Raw genomic sequence first — 19,179 nt, 5'->3', positions numbered from 1 at the left:
CTCAGTAGTGTTGGGGAGGAGTGGGGAGCGGCCAGGCACATGGCTAATTAATATTCACTGCACGGTGTGACGTGCAGTGTTTACTTCCTGGAGCGGCCGCTCTGTGCGGCGATTGGCCCGGCGGGACCACGTGATGCCGCATGCGTCCAAGAGTACGCATCACAGCATCACGGACGCCAGAGTGAGCTGCACAACGCGGCTCACTCTGACGTGCACACCAGAGAGCACCAGGCCTTACGTTAGGGGCACGTTATGTGCCCTATAACGTCCCCTAAACGCAACGTCCTGGTGTGTAAGTAGCCTTAATGGAGACAGATCTCCCAGGCAGCAGCAGCAGCGGGAGAGCGGAACAAACAAGGCTTCCCCTGAATACCTTAGGCTGTGTGTTTAACCTCTTGGGTACCTGTTTTCATATGTATATTTCACACCAGAAAGCCTGCATGTGTAACATTTCTTGAAGTTCTTCTAAGCTGCGGCAATTAAATACATTGTTAGAAAGACTAAAGACAGATTCAGGGCAAGCAGAGGCAGTATAACAAAGATGCACATCTAAAGGGAAGTTGGGGATGCCTGTTTTATTGTAATGCTGTCTCTGCACAGAGCACATGAATGTAACAAATGTTGTAACAATGTTACCCTTTGGGCTTCTAGAAAACACTGCATTTCTACCACACCTTTGAAATTGTTTAGAAGTCTAAAATACCGAATGCGGTATATTCTCGACCAGATTTTTGTTACCGCAAAGCCTTTTATAAATTGACCCCAATATGTTCAAAGTATTCAAAATCGGTTGGCCCTCACAGAGCAGGATCATCCACCAGGCAACCTAGGCAGGTGCTTGCGGTCTTCTCTTCAGCTTACCAAAATGACCACCAGGGGCTCCAAATCTACTAGGGCCCCATTACATCTTAATCCATCTCTGGCCCCCCTCATACTACATGGAGGTGGTAAAATCGGTCAATCAAGATTGGAGGTGTGTATGCAGATTTACACCTGATATATAGGGAGACCCTTTTGCTCCTGCGTGAATAGGGGGTTATATGGCATCACTGAGCAGCCCCTGCTATAAGGGCTGGAACCCACTATGGTGATTATGGCATCATTTTTGGATCACCGACAGTCGCTGGTGATTAAAAAAAACATGCTTTGCCAATGTATTTAAATGTTGGGGAACTCACTGGGGAATTATTTAAGGTTATTCAAAACTTTGAAAAGCGATTTAGCAGCAATTTTGGGGGCCAAGCGCTTAGAATTCCCTTCCCTAGCCCCGCTTCTGCTCGTAGCCCCACCCCCTAGCACAGGCTAACATGGCCCTCCAGTTGTTACGGAACTACAAATCCCTCAATGCATTTGCCTTTATGAGTCATGACTGTGGCTGTCAGACTCCTGCAATACATTGTGGGACTTGTAGTTCCGTAACAGCTGGAGGGCCAAGTTTGCCCATGCCTGCCCTAGCGGAAGAGGTCACAGGCGATTCTCTGATTGGTCCAATAGAAGCACCTATGACCGCTTCCATTGGGGGCGGGGCTATAGACAGAAGCCGGACATCGGGACACCTGGTAAGTATTAAGTTCACATTAGCGTTTCGAGCCAAGATGATCCGGTGAGCAGATCCAGTCTCCACTTTTCCAGATCCGGATGGCTCTGTCCGCGGCCCGGTTCACATTAAAAATGAGTGAAAACAGATCTGATCAATGATTGATCGGATCCGTTTTCACTCAGTTTTGCCGGCAAATACATACCTAATGCTCTGCAGCAGCCGGCGGTAGAGACTTCCTCTTCTTCCGCTGTGACTACACAGCGCGTCATGTGACTAGTCATGTAGTCACATGACGCGGAAGAAGATGGAAGCCTCCACTGCCGGCTGCTACAGAAGATTAGGTTTGTATAAACCCTCCCTCACCCGCCTGGCTGCTGCACCCTGCCCTCGCCCACCCGTCGCTCAGGTTCACGACCACACATCCCCCCATCCCCGTGGAACGGTCCGTTTCTTCACTAGGGTGAAGAAACATTCCATTTTCCATTGCCCCAGTGCTGCAGCATTTTTCGTCCGGATCCGTTCCGCTGGGCAGAACGGTCCGGAAAATTAGTGCCCGCACCGATTTTTCAATCCAGGGACCGGAACGTTCGGAACGTATCCGTACCAACGGACGCATGTGAATGGATCCATAGGTTAGCATTGGATCCATTCATATACGTTCCGTGTGTACAGTATACGTTCCGGTTCCGATCCGCAAAAAAACGCTAATGTGAACCTGGGTCAGGCAGCCAGAGGTGAACATACTGAGGAGTGTAGAAACACAATTCAATTCAGCTTAATATATTGCAAGGGCTAATGACATTTCCATCTTGATTACTTTGTATGCATGTATTAGGCTGCTTTCACAGTGGGATGTTACAGGCGCAGGTTAGAGCAGCCTGTAACGCAGCCCAACTCACAGTAATGAAATATTAGTTGGCTGTTCACAGTGCCCACGTTGCGTTACATTGTAACGCTGCACGTTCTGAGAAAGTGCAGCATGCTGTGCGTTATACGCGGTTTTAGCCACGTTAGACTGCTTGCACATGCACAGTTTTGTTGGAGGAGGAGGGGAGAGTCCGCTAGTACCCCTAGCCACATGGCTAATTAATATTCACTGCACTGGGTGACGTGCAGTGTTTACTTTCTGGAGCGGCCGCTTTGTGCGGCGATTGGCTGGCGGGACCACGTGATGCGGAGTGTTCTGATCACGTGGTCTCCGCAGTCCATAGAACAAAAAAGGCGCACCAAGAGCTGCATAACGCGGCTCTATGTAGCGTCCTCCTTCAACACCACCAAACGTTGCGTTAGGGGCACGTTATGTGACCTTAACGTCCCCTAAAACGCAACGTCTTGGTGTGAAAGAGGCCTAAAACACGGACATCCCACAACACTTGTAACACAATCTGGCACGGGTGAATGTCAGAGATTGCCATCAGTCAGTACATTATTAGTTCAGGTGTTGAAAATGAGAAACATAGCCTCCTGCTTTTAATTACTCTTATGCTGGATACACACCATGCGTTTCCGCGTCTAATGCGTCCGTCGATACGCGTCGATTCAATTATTTCCAAGCATTTCCGAGCGCATTTCGATGATTTTTAGGTCGATTGCCATGTAAAGTATGGCAAATCGACCTAACGATCCATCGAAACGTGAATCGGACATGTCGGAAATAATCGAATCGATGCGTATCGACGGACGCATCGAACGCGGAAACGCATGGTGTGTATCCAGCATTACAGCTGAATGGGAGCTCCTCCCTAGTCCTCTAACAACAGTACTCCTTACAGAGAGTGTTGTTGCCATAGTAGCACAGAAGAGTACTTTTAGTTTTGTACACTACTAGCGGGCTGCAGCTCGAACTAAAAAACATAACTTTTTTTATAATATTAGACTGCAAAAACCTGTTCCGCACCAGCCTTTGGTTGTGGGAATGTGACAACAAGAGTGTAAAGCGAACCTGAATTGAGAACTTCCTCTCTAAAAGATAAACTAAAATATAAGCAACAGCATAATAACCTTTAAAGAAAAAAACATTTCTTTGTTACAGCGGATACAAATCCTGCAATAAATCTGCAGTGTGTCTACTTCCTGCTTTCATGGAAGCAGACATATTATTAGCATTCTGTGTTTACAAATTAGCTGCTCTGCTGTGGCAGTCAGCTGACACAGGTGAGGGGGCTAAACCAGGTATGGGCAAACTCGGCCCTCCAGCTGTTACGGAACTACAAGTCCCACAATGCATTTGCCTTTATGAGTCATGACTGTGGCTGTCAGACTCCTGCAATGCATTGTGGGACTTGTAGTTCCTTAACAGCTGGAGGGCCAAGTTTGCCCATGCCTGGGCTAAACTCTCTAAATACATACAGGGTGCATTTCTCTATGTTTCCTTTCTGTCCTGTGCAAGAGTTCAGGTCCACTTTAAACTGACAGAAAAAACAACAGATTTTTTTTTGATGTCAGAAAGAGTCACCAGCGAGGAACGTAAAATGATACTTTTATTTCACACAATGCAGAACTTACAAGACACTCGGCAAAGTATTGCACCACTCTGAAGAAACTGACCATTTCTAACGGTGAGCTGAGAGGGTACTTTATGCCCCTTTTACACGTGTGCGGTGCGATTCTCCCACGGTAAGAGAGCCCTCACCAAAGCCCCTTTCACATTACTCTGCGCTGCAGACTGTGCCGACAGGGTAATATGCATATGTCAGAAAGCCCCCCGCTCAGTGACACACTTCCTGCTGGACAGGAAGTATGCCGCTGGGATTCCCTTCGGTCTGTGCATGTGCACCAGTCTCTGTCTTTTGCACATGACTGCGCCGCCATTAGGGGCAGATTTACAATAACGCACTGTAGGCACGTGCCTACAGATGCCTTATGTGGCAGAGGTGGCTCCCCTCCCTTCCTGAATGTCTCTTCTCTTAGCAGAGACAAAGGGTGATGTCACTCACCACCCAGCTCCAGTCCAGCAGCCGCAGGCACATAGTTAGGGGCGGAGATCCTAGGCTTAAAGGGGCACTATGGCGAAAAATTGTAAAATTTAAAATATGTGCAAACAAACAAATAAGAAGCACGTATTTTCCAGAGTAAAATGAGCCATAAATTACTTGTCTCCTATGTTGCTGTCACTTACAGTAGGTAGTGGAAATCTGACATTACCGACAGGTTTTGGACTAGTCCATCTCTTCATAAGGGATTCTCAGCAAGGTATAATATATATATATATATATATATATATATATATATATATATATATATATATATATATATATATATATATATATATATATATATATATATATATATATATATATATATATATATATATTATTATACTTTTTTATTATTAAAGTAGAGGGGTCTCTATCTAATAATTTGCTGGGCAGGCCACTATTTGAATCACACCGCTGCTAGGTTGATGTGCATTTAGCTCTTTATGTGATATAAAAAAAAAATAAGGGCTGGGACTGGGGGTGTGGCCTGTGTTGAGGGGCGGAGTTTAGGGTGCTAGAATCTCTGTGCCTCCAAGCTCCTGAAGTGTAAATCTGGCCCTGGTCTGCATAGACTTGCATTGCTGCATAATCCCAGCAGTAGGCATAGATCATGCAGCAATGCACTGTTGACATTTGCATTTCAGCCATTTTACTACTTTCGTCACACCTTCTCACATTATGTGTTTAAGGGGCCATCCACACTAGAAGCGCTTTTCTGAGCATTTTTGCAGTTGATTAATGTTTTTTTAAAATCACTCCCATTCACTTTCAGTTAAATTGCGGTAAAAATTGTGGAAAAAGGCCACGATTTCGCTATCGCGAATGCGAAAATCGTGGCAATTTTTCTGCGATTTTTACTGCGATTTTTATGAAAGTGAATGGGAGCGATTTTAAAAAGCGCTAATCAATCGCAAAATGCTTAAAAAAGCGCTTCTAGAGTGAATGGGCCCTAAGTCTCTACAGACTTACATTGACGTAGCGGCCTCTTGCAGTAAAATAGCTTACCGCAACACTATAGTGTAAAAGGGGCGTAAAAGAAACTGACAGGTGCCTGGACAGTGTGAACAGAGCATATATTGAATCTGCGACCTCCACCTCTCCTCTGCCTCATACTAACCTTCACCTTGGCCTCTGCCTCACACTAACCTCCCCCCTCTCCTATTTACCTCTGTACTTACGCAGGGCCGGATTTCTAGAAGGGCCACGAAGGCCATGGCCTTGGGCGGCAGGTGGCCAGGGGTGGCTGGACATGGAAGAGGGATTGCTGCAAATAGAATACAGAGGTTGCATATAAGGAGCAACAAGAAGAATTAATCCAGCCTTGTACTTCCGCAGCCGTAAATCTAATTGGGGAGGGAGCCTGTCCAGACAGTGAGGACCACCCAATGGCTCTGACAAGGGGTTTCCAGGCACAGGAGGGGAGGTGTATCCTGATGGGTCAGGAGGAAGAATTCTGGTGTCAGGAGGAAGACCATTCCCATTGACCGTTCAAGCCCTTCTCTTGGTCCTGTAATGTGATAGTTAGTTTTCCTGACCAATAAATATCAGGATCTCAACTTTCATCTCTAGCTTGTGTTATTCCATCAGCTCAAATCTGTGGAACCACTGAATATTCAGACCTCCACCCAGGGGCATAACTATGCCTGACGTGGCCCTCCTGTGAAACTTTAAGGGGGGCTGCTTTCCTAAATTCAGCGCCCCGCCCCCTTACTTCCTTGCTTAGTGGGGAGAAGGGGCCAAGACTTCTTCCTTCCACCACTGGGGCCCCCACTTATACTAACCTGACTGTCACCCACGCCTACAGATCAGCGCTGTGGCAGTGACGGAGCTTACCTCTTCCCGTTGGGTCTCTCCAGCCACTAGGTGTCACTGTCCTCTCTGCTCATTGCATTCCACTCGGTCTGAATTGCCATGTTCGTCAGACCGAGAGGAAGGCAGAGAAGACAGTGACACCTAGTGCCTGCAGCGTCAGCGTCAAAAACGCGTCAGAGGGTAAAAAAAAGCCCCATCACTGTAGTTGATCTGTAGGTCTAAATGAAAGGATATAACAAGAGGAGCACAGGAGGGGAGGAGGAGCAAGGAAGAAGTCCAGGCTCCTCCTCCCTGCTGGGATGCTCCCCCATAGTTATGCCAGTGCCTCCACCTTTCTCTGTAGGTATCCTCCAAATATCAAGTTTCTAATTTCTTGCTCTGCCTTTTTTTTACCTAGATTTGCATAAAGGTAGCTGTCAAGCTGTCAGTTTAGCCCCGCCTTTTCCTTTAGTTAGCCCCACCTTCCCAGCTCATGGGCAGCCTCACAAATCAAATTAAATGTGGGGAGGGGCATAACCCCAAACTTATTACTAACTCGTACAGGCCACTTTTCCAATGTCTGGCACTTTGCTTGCCCAGTGACCACACATGGAGGCACATCTAGGTGCCTTCTTGCCGCAAATGCTGGTAGAATAGTCAGGAGAGAGGTTCACATTCAAAACTTCTGGTCTCAGGCCCAGTGCACCCCAAAAACCTCTAGCAGATCGGCAAAACGCTAGAGGTTTTTGAAGCAGATTTCAGAGCGATTCTAGGCATGTTCAGAGATGTTTTCTAAACATGCCTAGCGCTTTTTGGAGCGTTTTTGTGAAGCAGATTTCATAAATTAGTCATGTTAAAAGGTGAAATACAGGCGTTGCTCCAACTTGAAAATTCCTCTATATATCTTTCACCAGCTGCTCAGGATGACCATATCCACAATAGGTATCAAGAAGCTCCAAATATATATCCACAGCGCTAGGCGATCACACTGTTATCTGTAGTCACACCACAGTGTATGTTCTCAGACAGCAACCATCACCAAGGATAAAAATCACCAAATGGTCACTCACTGTCATTAAAAGCAATATATTTTAATAGATTTCAAACAGTAACACATATACAATATCTTACTTTAGGGGTCCTTTTGACAGGGACCCTTAGTAGTGATAAGCATATAGTGTATATAAATACACAAAACGGTCTCACGGTCTCTTTGTACAATTGCCCAGTCTCCAGTTGCCGTTCCGACCGGTTTCGGCCTTTCGCTGAGTGTTCCCTGACGACGGCGAAAGGCCGAAACCGGTCGGAACGGCAACTGGAGACTGGGCAATTGTACAAAGAGACCGTGAGACCGTTTTGTGTATTTATATACACTATATGCTTATCACTACTAAGGGTCCCTGTCAAAAGGACCCCTAAAGTAAGATATTGTATATGTGTTACTGTTTGAAATCTATTAAAATATATTGCTTTTCATGACAGTAAGTGACCATTTGGTGATTTTTATCCTCGGTGATGGTCACTGTCTGAGAACATACACTGTGGTGTGACTACAGATAACAGTGTGATCGCCTAGCGCTGTGGATATATATTTGGAGATTTCATAAATTGCTACAGTAAAGCTGTTACTGAACAGCTAATGTAACAAAAACGCCTGGAAAACCGCTCTGATCTAGCGTTTTTCAGAGCAGTTTTCCACTTTCCTATACTTTAACATTGAGGCAGAAACGCCTCAGAAATCTAAAAAACGCTGCAGCCCCCGAATTTGCGTTTGGGGAAAAAACGAGCCACTCTGGTGTGCACCATCCCATTCACTTTCATTAGCCAATCGAGTTTCCCCCTGCAAGCGTTTTAAAAACTGCTCCAGAACCGCTCTGGTGTGCACCAGCCCACAGACAGATTATCTTACTATTAACGTGCTACCGGGCACTGGTGCAAGCTAACCTATAACAACTACATGTCTATGTTACAAAGGTCAATGGTTATCTATCTAGTGGTAGTCAAATAAGGTAAACAGGAAGAAAAATGATAAGACCACATATACTATGCTGTAATGGTGCCCATAGCGCTAACCCACAAGTGACCTACAGTAACTACAAGCTACGTGATATCAGGTATGAGTTATTTTAAAGAGAACCCGAGGTGTGTTTAAAGAATGTTATCTGCATACAGAGGCTGGATCTGCCTATACAGCCCAGCCTCTGTTGCTATCCCAAACCCCACTAAGGTCCCCCTGCACTCTGCAATCCCTCATAAATCACAGCCGTGCTGTGAGGCTGTGCTTACATCTGTAGTGTCAGTCTCAGCTGCTCCCCTGCCTCCTGCATAGCTCCGGTCCCTGCCCCCGTCCCTTCCCTCCAATCAGCAGGGAGGGAAGGGATGCAGGCGGGGACTGGAGTTCTGCAGGAGGCGGGGAGAGCAGCAGACTGACACTATAGAGATAAACATAGCCAGCTCTGACAAGCTGTTTGTCAGCAGCGTGGCTGTGATTTATGAGGGATTGCAGAGTGCAGGGGGACCTTAGGGGGGTTTGGGATAGCAACAGAGGCTGGGCTGTATAGGCAGATCCAGCCTCTGTATGCAGACAACATTCTTCAAACCTACCTCGGGTTCTCTTTAAGAAATTTCATACATAGAGCTGTATAAGAACTATTCCTAAATAGATGTCCTCTGGACACAACAATGGATATTTGGTACTGGAACTCAGATGTCTGTTTATTGTCTCTCATAGCTGTTTTTAACTCAGGGACACTGAGAGAAGTGTGTGTCCATCAAGTCCCTCAGGTCCAGACTTGAAACCTCAGGAGGACTGGCACAGGTGACATTGTTGTAGATATAACTGGGGGGACTGGTGTCATCACCCTCTGACACAGACTGCACCAGTCGTGGCACAGTGGTGGCATTCCTCAAACAGAAGTCCCAGAGTTCTTTGAGGGAGCAGCTACAGTCCCAGTGATTTCCATTCAACCACAGCTGCTGAAGTTGGGAATTAGAGACCAGAAAGCCAGCGGAAATAGTTTTCAAGGGATTTTGTTGTAAACTGAGATACCTCAGGTGTGATAAAGGCTGAAAAGCATCCGTAGCGATGACAGTGAGCTGGTTATCTGAAAGGTCAAGCCAATGGAGCCTCTGAAACGGACTGAAGGTCTCAGAAGAAATGGTCAGCAACTGGTTATTGGAAAGTAAGAGATAAGAGAGGCTATTCATCCCAATGAAAGATTTGGCGGGGAGTTGGGTCAATTTATTGAACTTGAGGTCAAGTTCAAGCAACTCTTTAAGATCAGAGAAGCTGTTCTCTTCAATTACTGAAATCTCGTTGCGCTGGAGAAAGAGCCTTCGGAGGTTTGAAAGACCTGAAAACAAATGGGGATGTATTTTGCTCATACAACTATTTTCCATGTGCAAACTGTGAAGCTTACCGAGGCCTCTAAAGGAATGTTCTTGAAGACTTTTGAAACAGTTCCCTGAAAGGTTCATCACCGCCACACTGAGAAGTCCAGAGAAAGCCCCCGAACGTATCTCCTGGATGTTGTTGTTATTCAAAGACAAAAATTCCAGCTGATCTAAACCCTCAAATGCCCTTTCCATCAGGATCCTTATCTTGTTGTGCCCTAGATTTAGCTCTTCTAAAAACTGGAGATCTTTAAAAACTCTTGGTCTCAGACCTGTAAGTGAGTTGTTGGATAGGCGCAACACGTGAAGGCTCAACAGCCCAAAAAAGGTATCTTCAGATAAGGAAGACAAACGATTATGAGACAGGTCTAACCATCGGAGAGACTTCATGCCTGTGAAGGCCCTTGGAACAATGGTAGAAATAATGTTGTGGTTGAGGTACAGCTTTTGTAGCTTGTGTAGTCTTGAGAAGATGTGAGCCTTTATTCCTCTCAAGCTGTTCCCGCTTAAATCAAGCTCCTTTAATTCAGCTAGACTAAGAAACAGAGGAGAATGAAGATAGGTTAGGCGGTTTCCAGCCAATACAAGCTCCTGTAAACTCGGCAGGTCATGAAATACAGTGTCTGGCAACAAAACCAATGAATTCCAACCCAGGTTTAGGTACCAAAGATGGGAGAGTCCAGAAAACAAACCATCCTCAATTTTTGTGAAGTAATTATTGTTGAGACTGAGAGACACCAAGTTCTGAGTGTGTAGAAAGGTGTTAGGAGCCAGGAACTTCAGCAAATTTCTTTCCAAGTGTAGATGAGCCAAGGATTTGAGTCCATGAAGAGCATGCTGCTCTAAACTAGCCAACTGATTACTCTGAAGGTTGAGAAAGTCGAGGTTAGACAAATTTTTGAAGGCTTCTTTCGGCACAATCGTGAGGTTGTTTCCATCAATCCACAATGAACGAGCATGGTTGGGAAGAGATTCCGGAATCCGGGAGAGGTTGCGGGAACTACAGAAGACATTGTACTCATCGTTGTAATCGTAGCTGCAGAGACACAGCGTTGGACATTTGGACTCTGAACCTGCTGAAGATGCATCTCCACCAGAAGGCCTGGAATCAGAGGCCAGAGTAGGCCTTGAGACGAGAAAGCAAGCAATGGCCGCTGTCAGAAACCCTGCACGGAAGAGAAGAAACAAAAAGCATGAAGAGCTGTCACTGTAACAAAGGCATTATCAAGAGATGTGCAGGATAAAGTAATATAAAATACCCTTACACCAAGCTCTTCAGGCACTACAAAAAATCTTCTAAAGGGGCCCATACACTCAGCCGATTTTTGGCCGATCGAGCAATCAAAATCGATCGGTCGATTGCAAATCGATTGACCAGTCGACCGATTTGCAGCCGATTTCAATCGATCTGACATGCTGGAAAATCTAGATCTGTTGAGAATGCTTACCATTTTGCATTGGCCCTAATGGAAATCTGATGGCAAAAAAATGCCATCAGATCGATTTTCAATAGATTTCAAACTGAAATCTATTGGAAATCTGTTCCTAGTAAAAATTTTCCTAAACACATCAGATTGATCAGAAATCTATCTGATGATCTATCTGCTGCTAATCTAACGAGTGTATGCCCACCTTAAGACTTTTAGTTTTGATCCTCTCTGAAGGGAGGTAGGAGAAAATCACAATGGAAGATGCAATATGTTGGGTGTGGGCTTGCTTTCTTCCTGCCCATCTCTAAAGCTGGCCATACACTGGCCCGATTTGCGCCCGTTTCGACAGCAGATTCGATCACTGGGATCGAATCTGCTGCCAATCGTTCGCGCTAAACGCACCCGCTGATCCAATTTCCTCCCGAAATCGGATCGGTCCGTCGATTGCGGCGTGCGGGAAATTACCGTCAATCGCCCACGGGTAGGGAGCGCGTCGTTAGCGGCGGCCGATCCGATCAAGTATACATTACCTGACGCTGGCTCCCGGGCATCTTCTCCGCACTGCACCGCTCTGTTCCTGCTTCCATCCCAGCGTACATTAACTTCCTGTTTCACTCCAGTGACCAGTAGAGGGCGCTCTATTTGAACTTCCTGGTCACGGAGTGACACAGTGTACGCTGGGATGCGGTGCAGCGCGGAGAAGAGGACCCAGAGCCAGCTTCAGGTAATGTATACGGTGGGGGGCACAGGCTGCAGGAGCAACTCAACAGATTGTGATCGGTTTCAGCCTGAAACCGATTCACAATCTGTTTGCAGTCAAGGCAGCCATACGATCCCTCTCTGATCAGATTCAATCAGATAGGGATCTGTCAGTTGGTCGATCTAATGGCAAATCGACCAGTGTATGGCTACCTTAAAGGTAGCCATACACTGGTCGATTTGCCATAAGATTCGAATCTGATCAGAGAGGGATCGTATGGCTGCCTTTACTGCAAACAGATTGTGAATTGATTTCAGCCTGAAACCGTTCACAATCTGTTGTGGTAATGCTGCTGCCGCCGCTCCCCCCCCCCCCCCCCGCATACATTACCTGCTCCGCCAGCGCAACCCCCCCAGCTGTCTTCTCCGCTCTGGTCTGGTCTCCAGGTCCGGCATGCTTCACTTCTTTCTGTCTGGGGGAAGTTTAAACAGTAGAGCGCCCTCTACTGTTTAAACTTCCTGCCGGGACAGGAAGAAGTGAAGCCTGCTGGATCCGGAGCCCAGTGCGGAGAAGAAGACAGCGGTGACCGGGGAAGTCGCGCCGGTGGAGCAGGTAATTTATTGCGTCGGTCGTCGGGAACTCGAACGACGCTAGCGACGCGCTCCCTACCCGCGGGCGATCGACGGTAATTTCCCACACGGAGCGATCGATCTATTTCGGGACGAAATAGATCGAAATTTAGTGTTAACGTTAACGATTTGACAGCAGATTCGATCCCAGTGATCGAATCTGCTGTCGATCGGCGGGGAATCAGCCTAGTGTATGGCCAGCTTAAAGCTTTCATATATGCATTTAAAGGACACATGGGGTGTGTGTGTGTGTGACGTCTCACACGCGTCCCACTTGCAATACACCGGCAACCATGTGGGGTGCCTATGAGGGAGAAGTGTGCTGACACCGGAGGGGTAAAGTATTACTGCACAGGCCCTGGGGAGGGGTTATATTTACATTTAGGGGGAAGTGGCCGGTTTCGTCATGTTCGTTACTCGTGATTATTAGAAGTGGAAGCTGGAGCGATTGTCAGCACTTTCCCCTTGTTTAGATCATATTACAGCTGTTGCCTGGAGAAATTCTTTAGGGATTTACTTTTCTTTCAGGCCTCTTTCTCAGTGCGACGTTATAGTCGCACGTTACAAAATGTTCCAACGCAGACTAACGCACAGCAATACTAAGTCTGTGCGACATTCACAGTGCACACGTTGCGTTGGTGTCTAACGCTGCACGTTAAGTGAAAGTGCTGCATGCTGTGCGTTATACATGTTATTAGCTGCGTTGGACTGTTTGCACACGCTCAGTGATGACTTGGAAGCATACTTTTCATTGCCTGTATGCTCTACTGTATGCGTTGCAACTTTTTGGGGACGTTACGTTGTAATTTGCGTTGCAATTTAACGTCGCATCAAACACAACGATCTACTGTGAAAGAGGCCCTAGTGTATTATTACATGCACTAATATTTCATGGGCGATAAACAAAAAAAGAAGGTATTTGCAATATTTTAGATTTAAAGGGCAACTGAAGTGAGAGAGATGTGAAGGCTGCCATATTTATTTACTTTTAAGCAATGCCAGTTGCCTGGCTATCTTGCTGATCCTCTGCCTCTAGTACTTTTAGCCATAGCCCCTGAACAAGCATGCAGCAGATCAGGTGTTTCTGACATTATTGTCAGATCTGACAAGATTAGCTGCATGCTTGTTTCTGGTGTTGTTCAGATACTACTGCAGCCAAATAGATCAGCAGGACAGGCAGGCAACTGGTATTGTTTAAAAGGAGATAAATATGGCAGACACCATATCGCTTTCACTTCAGTTCCCCTTTAAAGTGTGTAACTGTGGTTTCCCACAATGCACCTCTGCTGAATATACAAATTATCTCTTTTTGCCCCTGTAGCCAGGCTTACATCCAGAACCGCTGGTGTGTAGTGAGCCTATACCTTTACATTTTACAGAGCCACATCAACTCTACATGCAGACAGCCTGTTTCGGGCTTTTGGCCCTCATCAGTGCATGGCAGGGATTGATATGTCTGTATGGGATAGGGCTTGGACCAGTACAACAGAGTAAGTAAGCAGTTCGGGGTGCCCCAAACCACTAGGAATGTATAGGGGGCTAAAAGAGATTTGTAATTATACATGACTGAGCACTCTTGTCTGGGGGGCAGATTACCATCTGGAATATGATACCCCCACCTCCCCAGGAGAAGCCATAGTTCTGAATCTTGGAATTTCCCAGAATCCCCAGCGAGAGGCTTATGGCCCATACTCACGGGCTACAATTGTCGCCGCAACATGCGGCGCGCGCGTGTTGCGGCGACAGGTCGCCCGTGAGTATGCGCCGTTGCACGGGCGCGCACCCCGAACCGTCGCCCGTCGCTGATGCCGCCAGGCGATTGGCGCAGTCAATCGCCTGGCGACAGTCGCCGCCGCAACTGTCGCTAGTCCGCGTGAGTACGCGGACTAGCGACAGCAACCTCCATTGAAGTCTACGGAGCTTCCGGCGGGGGGAGGAGGAACGTCGGCGACAGCTTCCGTCGTGCCGCTGGACCCTCTTCCGCGTGTGTACGCGGAGGGACCTGGCGAGGAGCTGTTGCCGGCCTGTCGCCCACACGCTCACGTGTGCTGGCGACAGGCTACAAATGCTGCCCGTGAGTATGGGCCATTAGGTCCTCAAAGGTAACGGAGGTAATGTTTTTATTTACACAACCTGCTCGCCATCTGAGAAGTCTCCATCCAACACTTCAGCATTGCTTATTTTCACAATGACATGCCGAACTCGCCGCTCTCATTAGTAGACAATACCTCCTTTATCCAGCTGCAGTTTTTGGGAAGGTGTCAAAATAAGCTGGCATTTGGCCACCAGCTTCTGACTCAGCATGTGGCGGGAATACTCAGAGGAGGAGGCGGCACACGGCTTCTGTTAACTCTTATCGTACGAGGCCTCTCCACAGGCCAAACTGGTCATAAATATGCGATGTGCCATCATTTAATTAAAAAAAATGTTTTAATTGTTTTGCAATTCTACGTCATTAGAAATGAACTCTCCCTTTCAGGTTTCAGAGAGGTAAAATGTTCTAAAACTCACAGTGAACAGTGCAACTATAGCAGTAATCAACAGGGAGTACCAGCCGGCCACCATCCATCCCAAGTGGACTTTAGGAGGGACAGTTCCCATTTGCAGGGATGTCCAACTCCAGTCATGAAGGGCTGTATCCATGCCGGGGTTTAGGGCGGGCTGGGAAATGGAGAAATGTGCTCTACCTCATGGACCGCGCCTTTCCTGAGTCAATCCCATCAATTCATAAGAGCTTTGCCAAAAACGTGTGAGGACCTCGTCTCTCGAGGACTGGAGTTGGACATCCCTGCCTGGAAACAAATCTCGAGCCCATATGCAATTCATTTTTTCACCTGAGTTATCACCTAGGAGATAATTTTCATCTTTTCTTTAAACTAACTTTTCAGCATTTTACAATTGAAAGAGTACCAAAAAGTTTGTGAAAAAGTACTGTTACATTTGTTTTTAGTATTTTTTCTACTTTCTAGAGCAGGGATAGGGAACCTATGGCTCAGGAGCCAGATGTGGCTCTTTTGATGGCTGCATCTGGCTCACAGTTAGGTGTTGATTTACTAAGCTACACTGCTCAAGCAGCGCCACGTAGTGTGACAGAGCAAGTAGCATTATCAGAGTAGGCACCCTACTGCTGTAGCATACACTACTAACTTACTCGTGCTACACCCAGAACTAACGGCCGCTCCAATTGTCCCACCCTGGACCCTGTCAGCTCCAGTGACTTTGTAGGACACTTTGGCCTAGTGCACACCAGAGCGGTTCTGCTGCGGTTTGCGATCCGCTTGCGGGTGCGGATCCGCTAGGGTAATGTATTTCAACGGGCTGGTGCACACCAGAGCGGGAGGCGTTTTGCAGAAACGCATACTCCCGGGCTGCTGCAGATTTTGGATTGCGGATGCATTTCTGCCTCAATGTTAAGTATAGGAAAAACGCAAACCGCTCTGAAAAACGGCACTTCAGAGCTGTTTCCAGGTGTTTTTTGTTACAGTAGCTGTTCAGTAACAGCTTTACTGTAACAATACATGAAATCTACTACACCAAAACCGCTACACAAAACCGCAAAACGCTAGCTGAAACGCTACAGAAAAAGAAGAAAAAGCGTTTCAAAATCTGCTAGCATTTTGCGGATCTGCTAGCGGTTTTTGGTGTGCACTAGGCCTTTGATTGCAACAGGGACGTGAGCCCTCTGCTGCGCATGCGCACTGTCCCAGTTTGAAACATATTGTATGGCTCTCACAGAATTACATTTTAAAATATGTGGCGTTTATGGCTGTCTCAGCCAGAAAGGTTCCTGACCCCTGGTCTAAAAGCTTAAAAAGCATTTTATGACAAGTTAAAATATCACCTAAGAGAAAACTAAATTGAAAAAGTGAATTGCATACGGCCCCCGCTGTTTCTCTTTGATTCTCATGTATTCCTTTTTTTAGAGGGAACCAGGTAGTTTTGATACTGGCTATGCATACGTGAAATAAAGGTGCTCGGAAAAAAGGGCGCAGGGATTGCCGCTAGTAAAATTACTATTACTAAAGTTAGCGATAGTCTACTACTGGATTTTGATATCAAAGTATCAGTAATAATTACCCATATTTTACTATGGTTAAACCTAAAAGTAGCCATACGCCGGTCGATTTGCCATCAGATCGACCAACAGTTAGATCCGTCTCTGATCGAATCTGATCAGAGAGGGATCGTATGGCTGCCTTTACTGCAAACAGATTGTGAATAGATTTCAGCATGAAACCGTTCACAATCTGTGGTGGTGGTGCCGTTGACCTCCCCCCCCCCCTCCCCCTCCCCCCCCCGACATAGATTACCTGCTCCGGCCGGAGCGACTCCCCCGGTCTCCGCTGTCTTCTTCTCCTCGCTGGTCTCCGGGTCCGGCTGGCTTCACTAAACTTCCTGCCGGGGGAAGTTTAAACAGTAGAGGGCGCTCTACTATTTGAACTTCCTGCCGGAACAGGAAGTTCAGTGAAGCCAGCCGGACCCGGAGACCAGCGCGGAGAAGAAGACAGCGGAGACCGGGGGAGTCGCTCCAGGCGGAGCAGGTAATGTATTGCAGCTAGTGTCAGTCGTGGGGCATTCGACCGCTGCTATCAACGCACTCCCGACCCACCGGCAATCAAGCGAAATCTTCCGCATGGACGGGAATCGACGGGAACGATTGATTTCGGACGGAAATCGATCGTTCTGTCAGCGTTTGTGCAACGATTCCACAGCAGATTCAATCACAGTGATCAAATCTGCTGTATATCGGCAAGAAAATCGTTAGGTGTATGGGCCCCTTAACCCTACTATCACACCCCTACCTGTGGTGCCTAACCCTAAGATCCCCTGGTGGGGTGAGTGGGTGCATGCGCAGATCGGTTGCATGCTTACCACCATTGCGCTCCTGTTGCCAGGTGCATTTTGCCCAGTACTACGGCGCCAGCGCAGAATGTTCCTGGAGATAGGAGTGGACTGCACATGCGCCAACTCACACCAACTGGAGGAATTACCAGGACGGCAAGTGAACTGATGAGCCTGGAAGGGGTTGGAGGAGGCCCCAGGTATGTATACATTTTTTTTTCTTTCGTCTCAAGACAAGAAACAGAACATTTATATCGCACTTTTCTCCTGGCGGACTCAAAGCACCAGAGCTGCAGCCACTACAGTGCGCTCTATCGGCAGAAGCATTGCTAGGGAGTCTTGCCCAAGGTCTCCTTAGTACAGCTTACTGAACAGGAAGAGCCGAGACTCAAACCAGGTCTCCTGTGTCAGAGGCAGAGACCTTAACCACTACACCATCCAGCCAGATAACCTTTAAACTAAAACTGATAAGATATTAAAAAAAAAAAATGCTGCTGAGCCTTTCCTGTTCCCTCGTTCCAGCACTGTCACCCCCATTGTATAAAAGTAAATACGCCTTTAGGGACCCTCAGAAGGCTTGGGGGGCACTCGTTCCCCCCTCCAAGACGTGCGGCTCTGTACTGGTCATACACGAACGCAGGACAGAGCCACCCGTCTTCGGGAACACAAAGACGACATAACTCCCGGAGGCAGTGTAACTTTACCGGGGGACAGCGGGGGAACAAGGGGACCGAGAGGGGACAGGGAAGGCTCAATAGGATCTGACTTTTTTTTTTTTAATCACTACAGATTTGCTTTGAAACATGAGCTGCGCTTGCTGAGAAGTTTCAGGGGAAAATATTCACGGTTATTCGTAGAATAATGCAGCCGGCTGAGCAGACCCGTCGTCCTCCGGGGACAGGCGCCTGACAACAGTTCCCAGCGCCTGTACCTCTCTCCGCTCCCCACAGATCAGGAAGCTGAGGTTTCCTCGATTCCCGGTTGTGTTTTTGGTTTTTTTACCCTCACTTTTTTCGGGGAATATTTCGACTTTGCGCCTGCGATCTCTCGGGTTTCGCCCTCAGTGCCGGTCACCGTGTTTCACCCCGGGAAAGGAGGTGGTTGTGCGGAGGCTTACCTGCGCCCGTGAGTCCCATACCGACTGTCACATAGCTTTGTGTCCTCAGTCCTCCGTTGGCTGGGGTCAGGGCTGCTGGACACTGCTGGGAACAGTGGGCTGGGTGATGATAACACACACTCAGCTTACCCCTGGCCAGATGGATGGAGGCTGGCTCCTGCCGAGAGCTTGCCTCAGTAACCCCTTCACTGCCACAACAGGAGAACCAAACCCATTGTCTGCAGGAAAGCCCTGGATAGAGGGCTGATCAGGACAGGTGCAAAGAGAGCTGGGGCAAGAGGGAGCAGATGTGACGGGTTAAAGGGGAACTGAAGAGGTATACGGAGGCTGCCATATTTATTTCCTTTTAATCAATACCAGTTGCCTGGCAGCCCTGCTGGTCTATTTCTCTGCAGTAGTATCTGAATAACACCAGAAACAAGCATGCAGCTAGTCTTGTCAGATCTGACTTTAAAGTCAGAAACACCTGATCTGCTGCATGCTTGTTCAGGGGCTATGGCTAATAGTATTATAGGCAGAGGATCAGCAGGGCTGCCAGGCAACTGGTATTGCTTAAAAGGAAATAAATATGGCAGCCTCCGTATACCTCTCTCTTTAGTTCCCCTTTAACGGTCAGATTTTAGCTGTTAAAGTACCCCCAAAGTGAGAGGGCTATGGGGACTGCCATAATTATTTCCTTTTAAGCAATACCAGTTACCTGGCTGTCCTGCTGATTCTCTGCCTCTAATACAGTTAGCCATAGCCCCGGAACAAGCATGC

The 19,179-nt window shown here is 47.4% G+C and overlaps 1 protein-coding gene across 1 annotated transcript; it reads right to left on the bottom strand.

Moving 5' to 3' along the window:
- Positions 1-8,998: 8,998 nt before the first annotated feature.
- LOC137525379 (insulin-like growth factor-binding protein complex acid labile subunit) lies at positions 8,999-18,528 on the bottom strand. Its single transcript, XM_068246445.1, has 2 exons — positions 18,421-18,528; positions 8,999-10,868 (listed from the first exon to the last, which is right to left on the bottom strand). The coding sequence occupies exons 1-2, from the start codon at positions 18,437-18,439 to the stop codon at positions 9,052-9,054; spliced, it is 1,836 nt and encodes a 611-aa protein (XP_068102546.1). The 5' UTR covers positions 18,440-18,528; the 3' UTR covers positions 8,999-9,051.
- Positions 18,529-19,179: the final 651 nt, after the last annotated feature.

The sequence above is a fragment of the Hyperolius riggenbachi genome, chromosome 7 (assembly GCF_040937935.1).
Source record: "Hyperolius riggenbachi isolate aHypRig1 chromosome 7, aHypRig1.pri, whole genome shotgun sequence".
In the NCBI taxonomy this organism is placed as follows: domain Eukaryota; kingdom Metazoa; phylum Chordata; class Amphibia; order Anura; family Hyperoliidae; genus Hyperolius; species Hyperolius riggenbachi.
The sequence above is the reverse complement of the archived record's forward strand: the minus strand, read 5'-3'. Positions and strand labels throughout refer to the sequence as shown.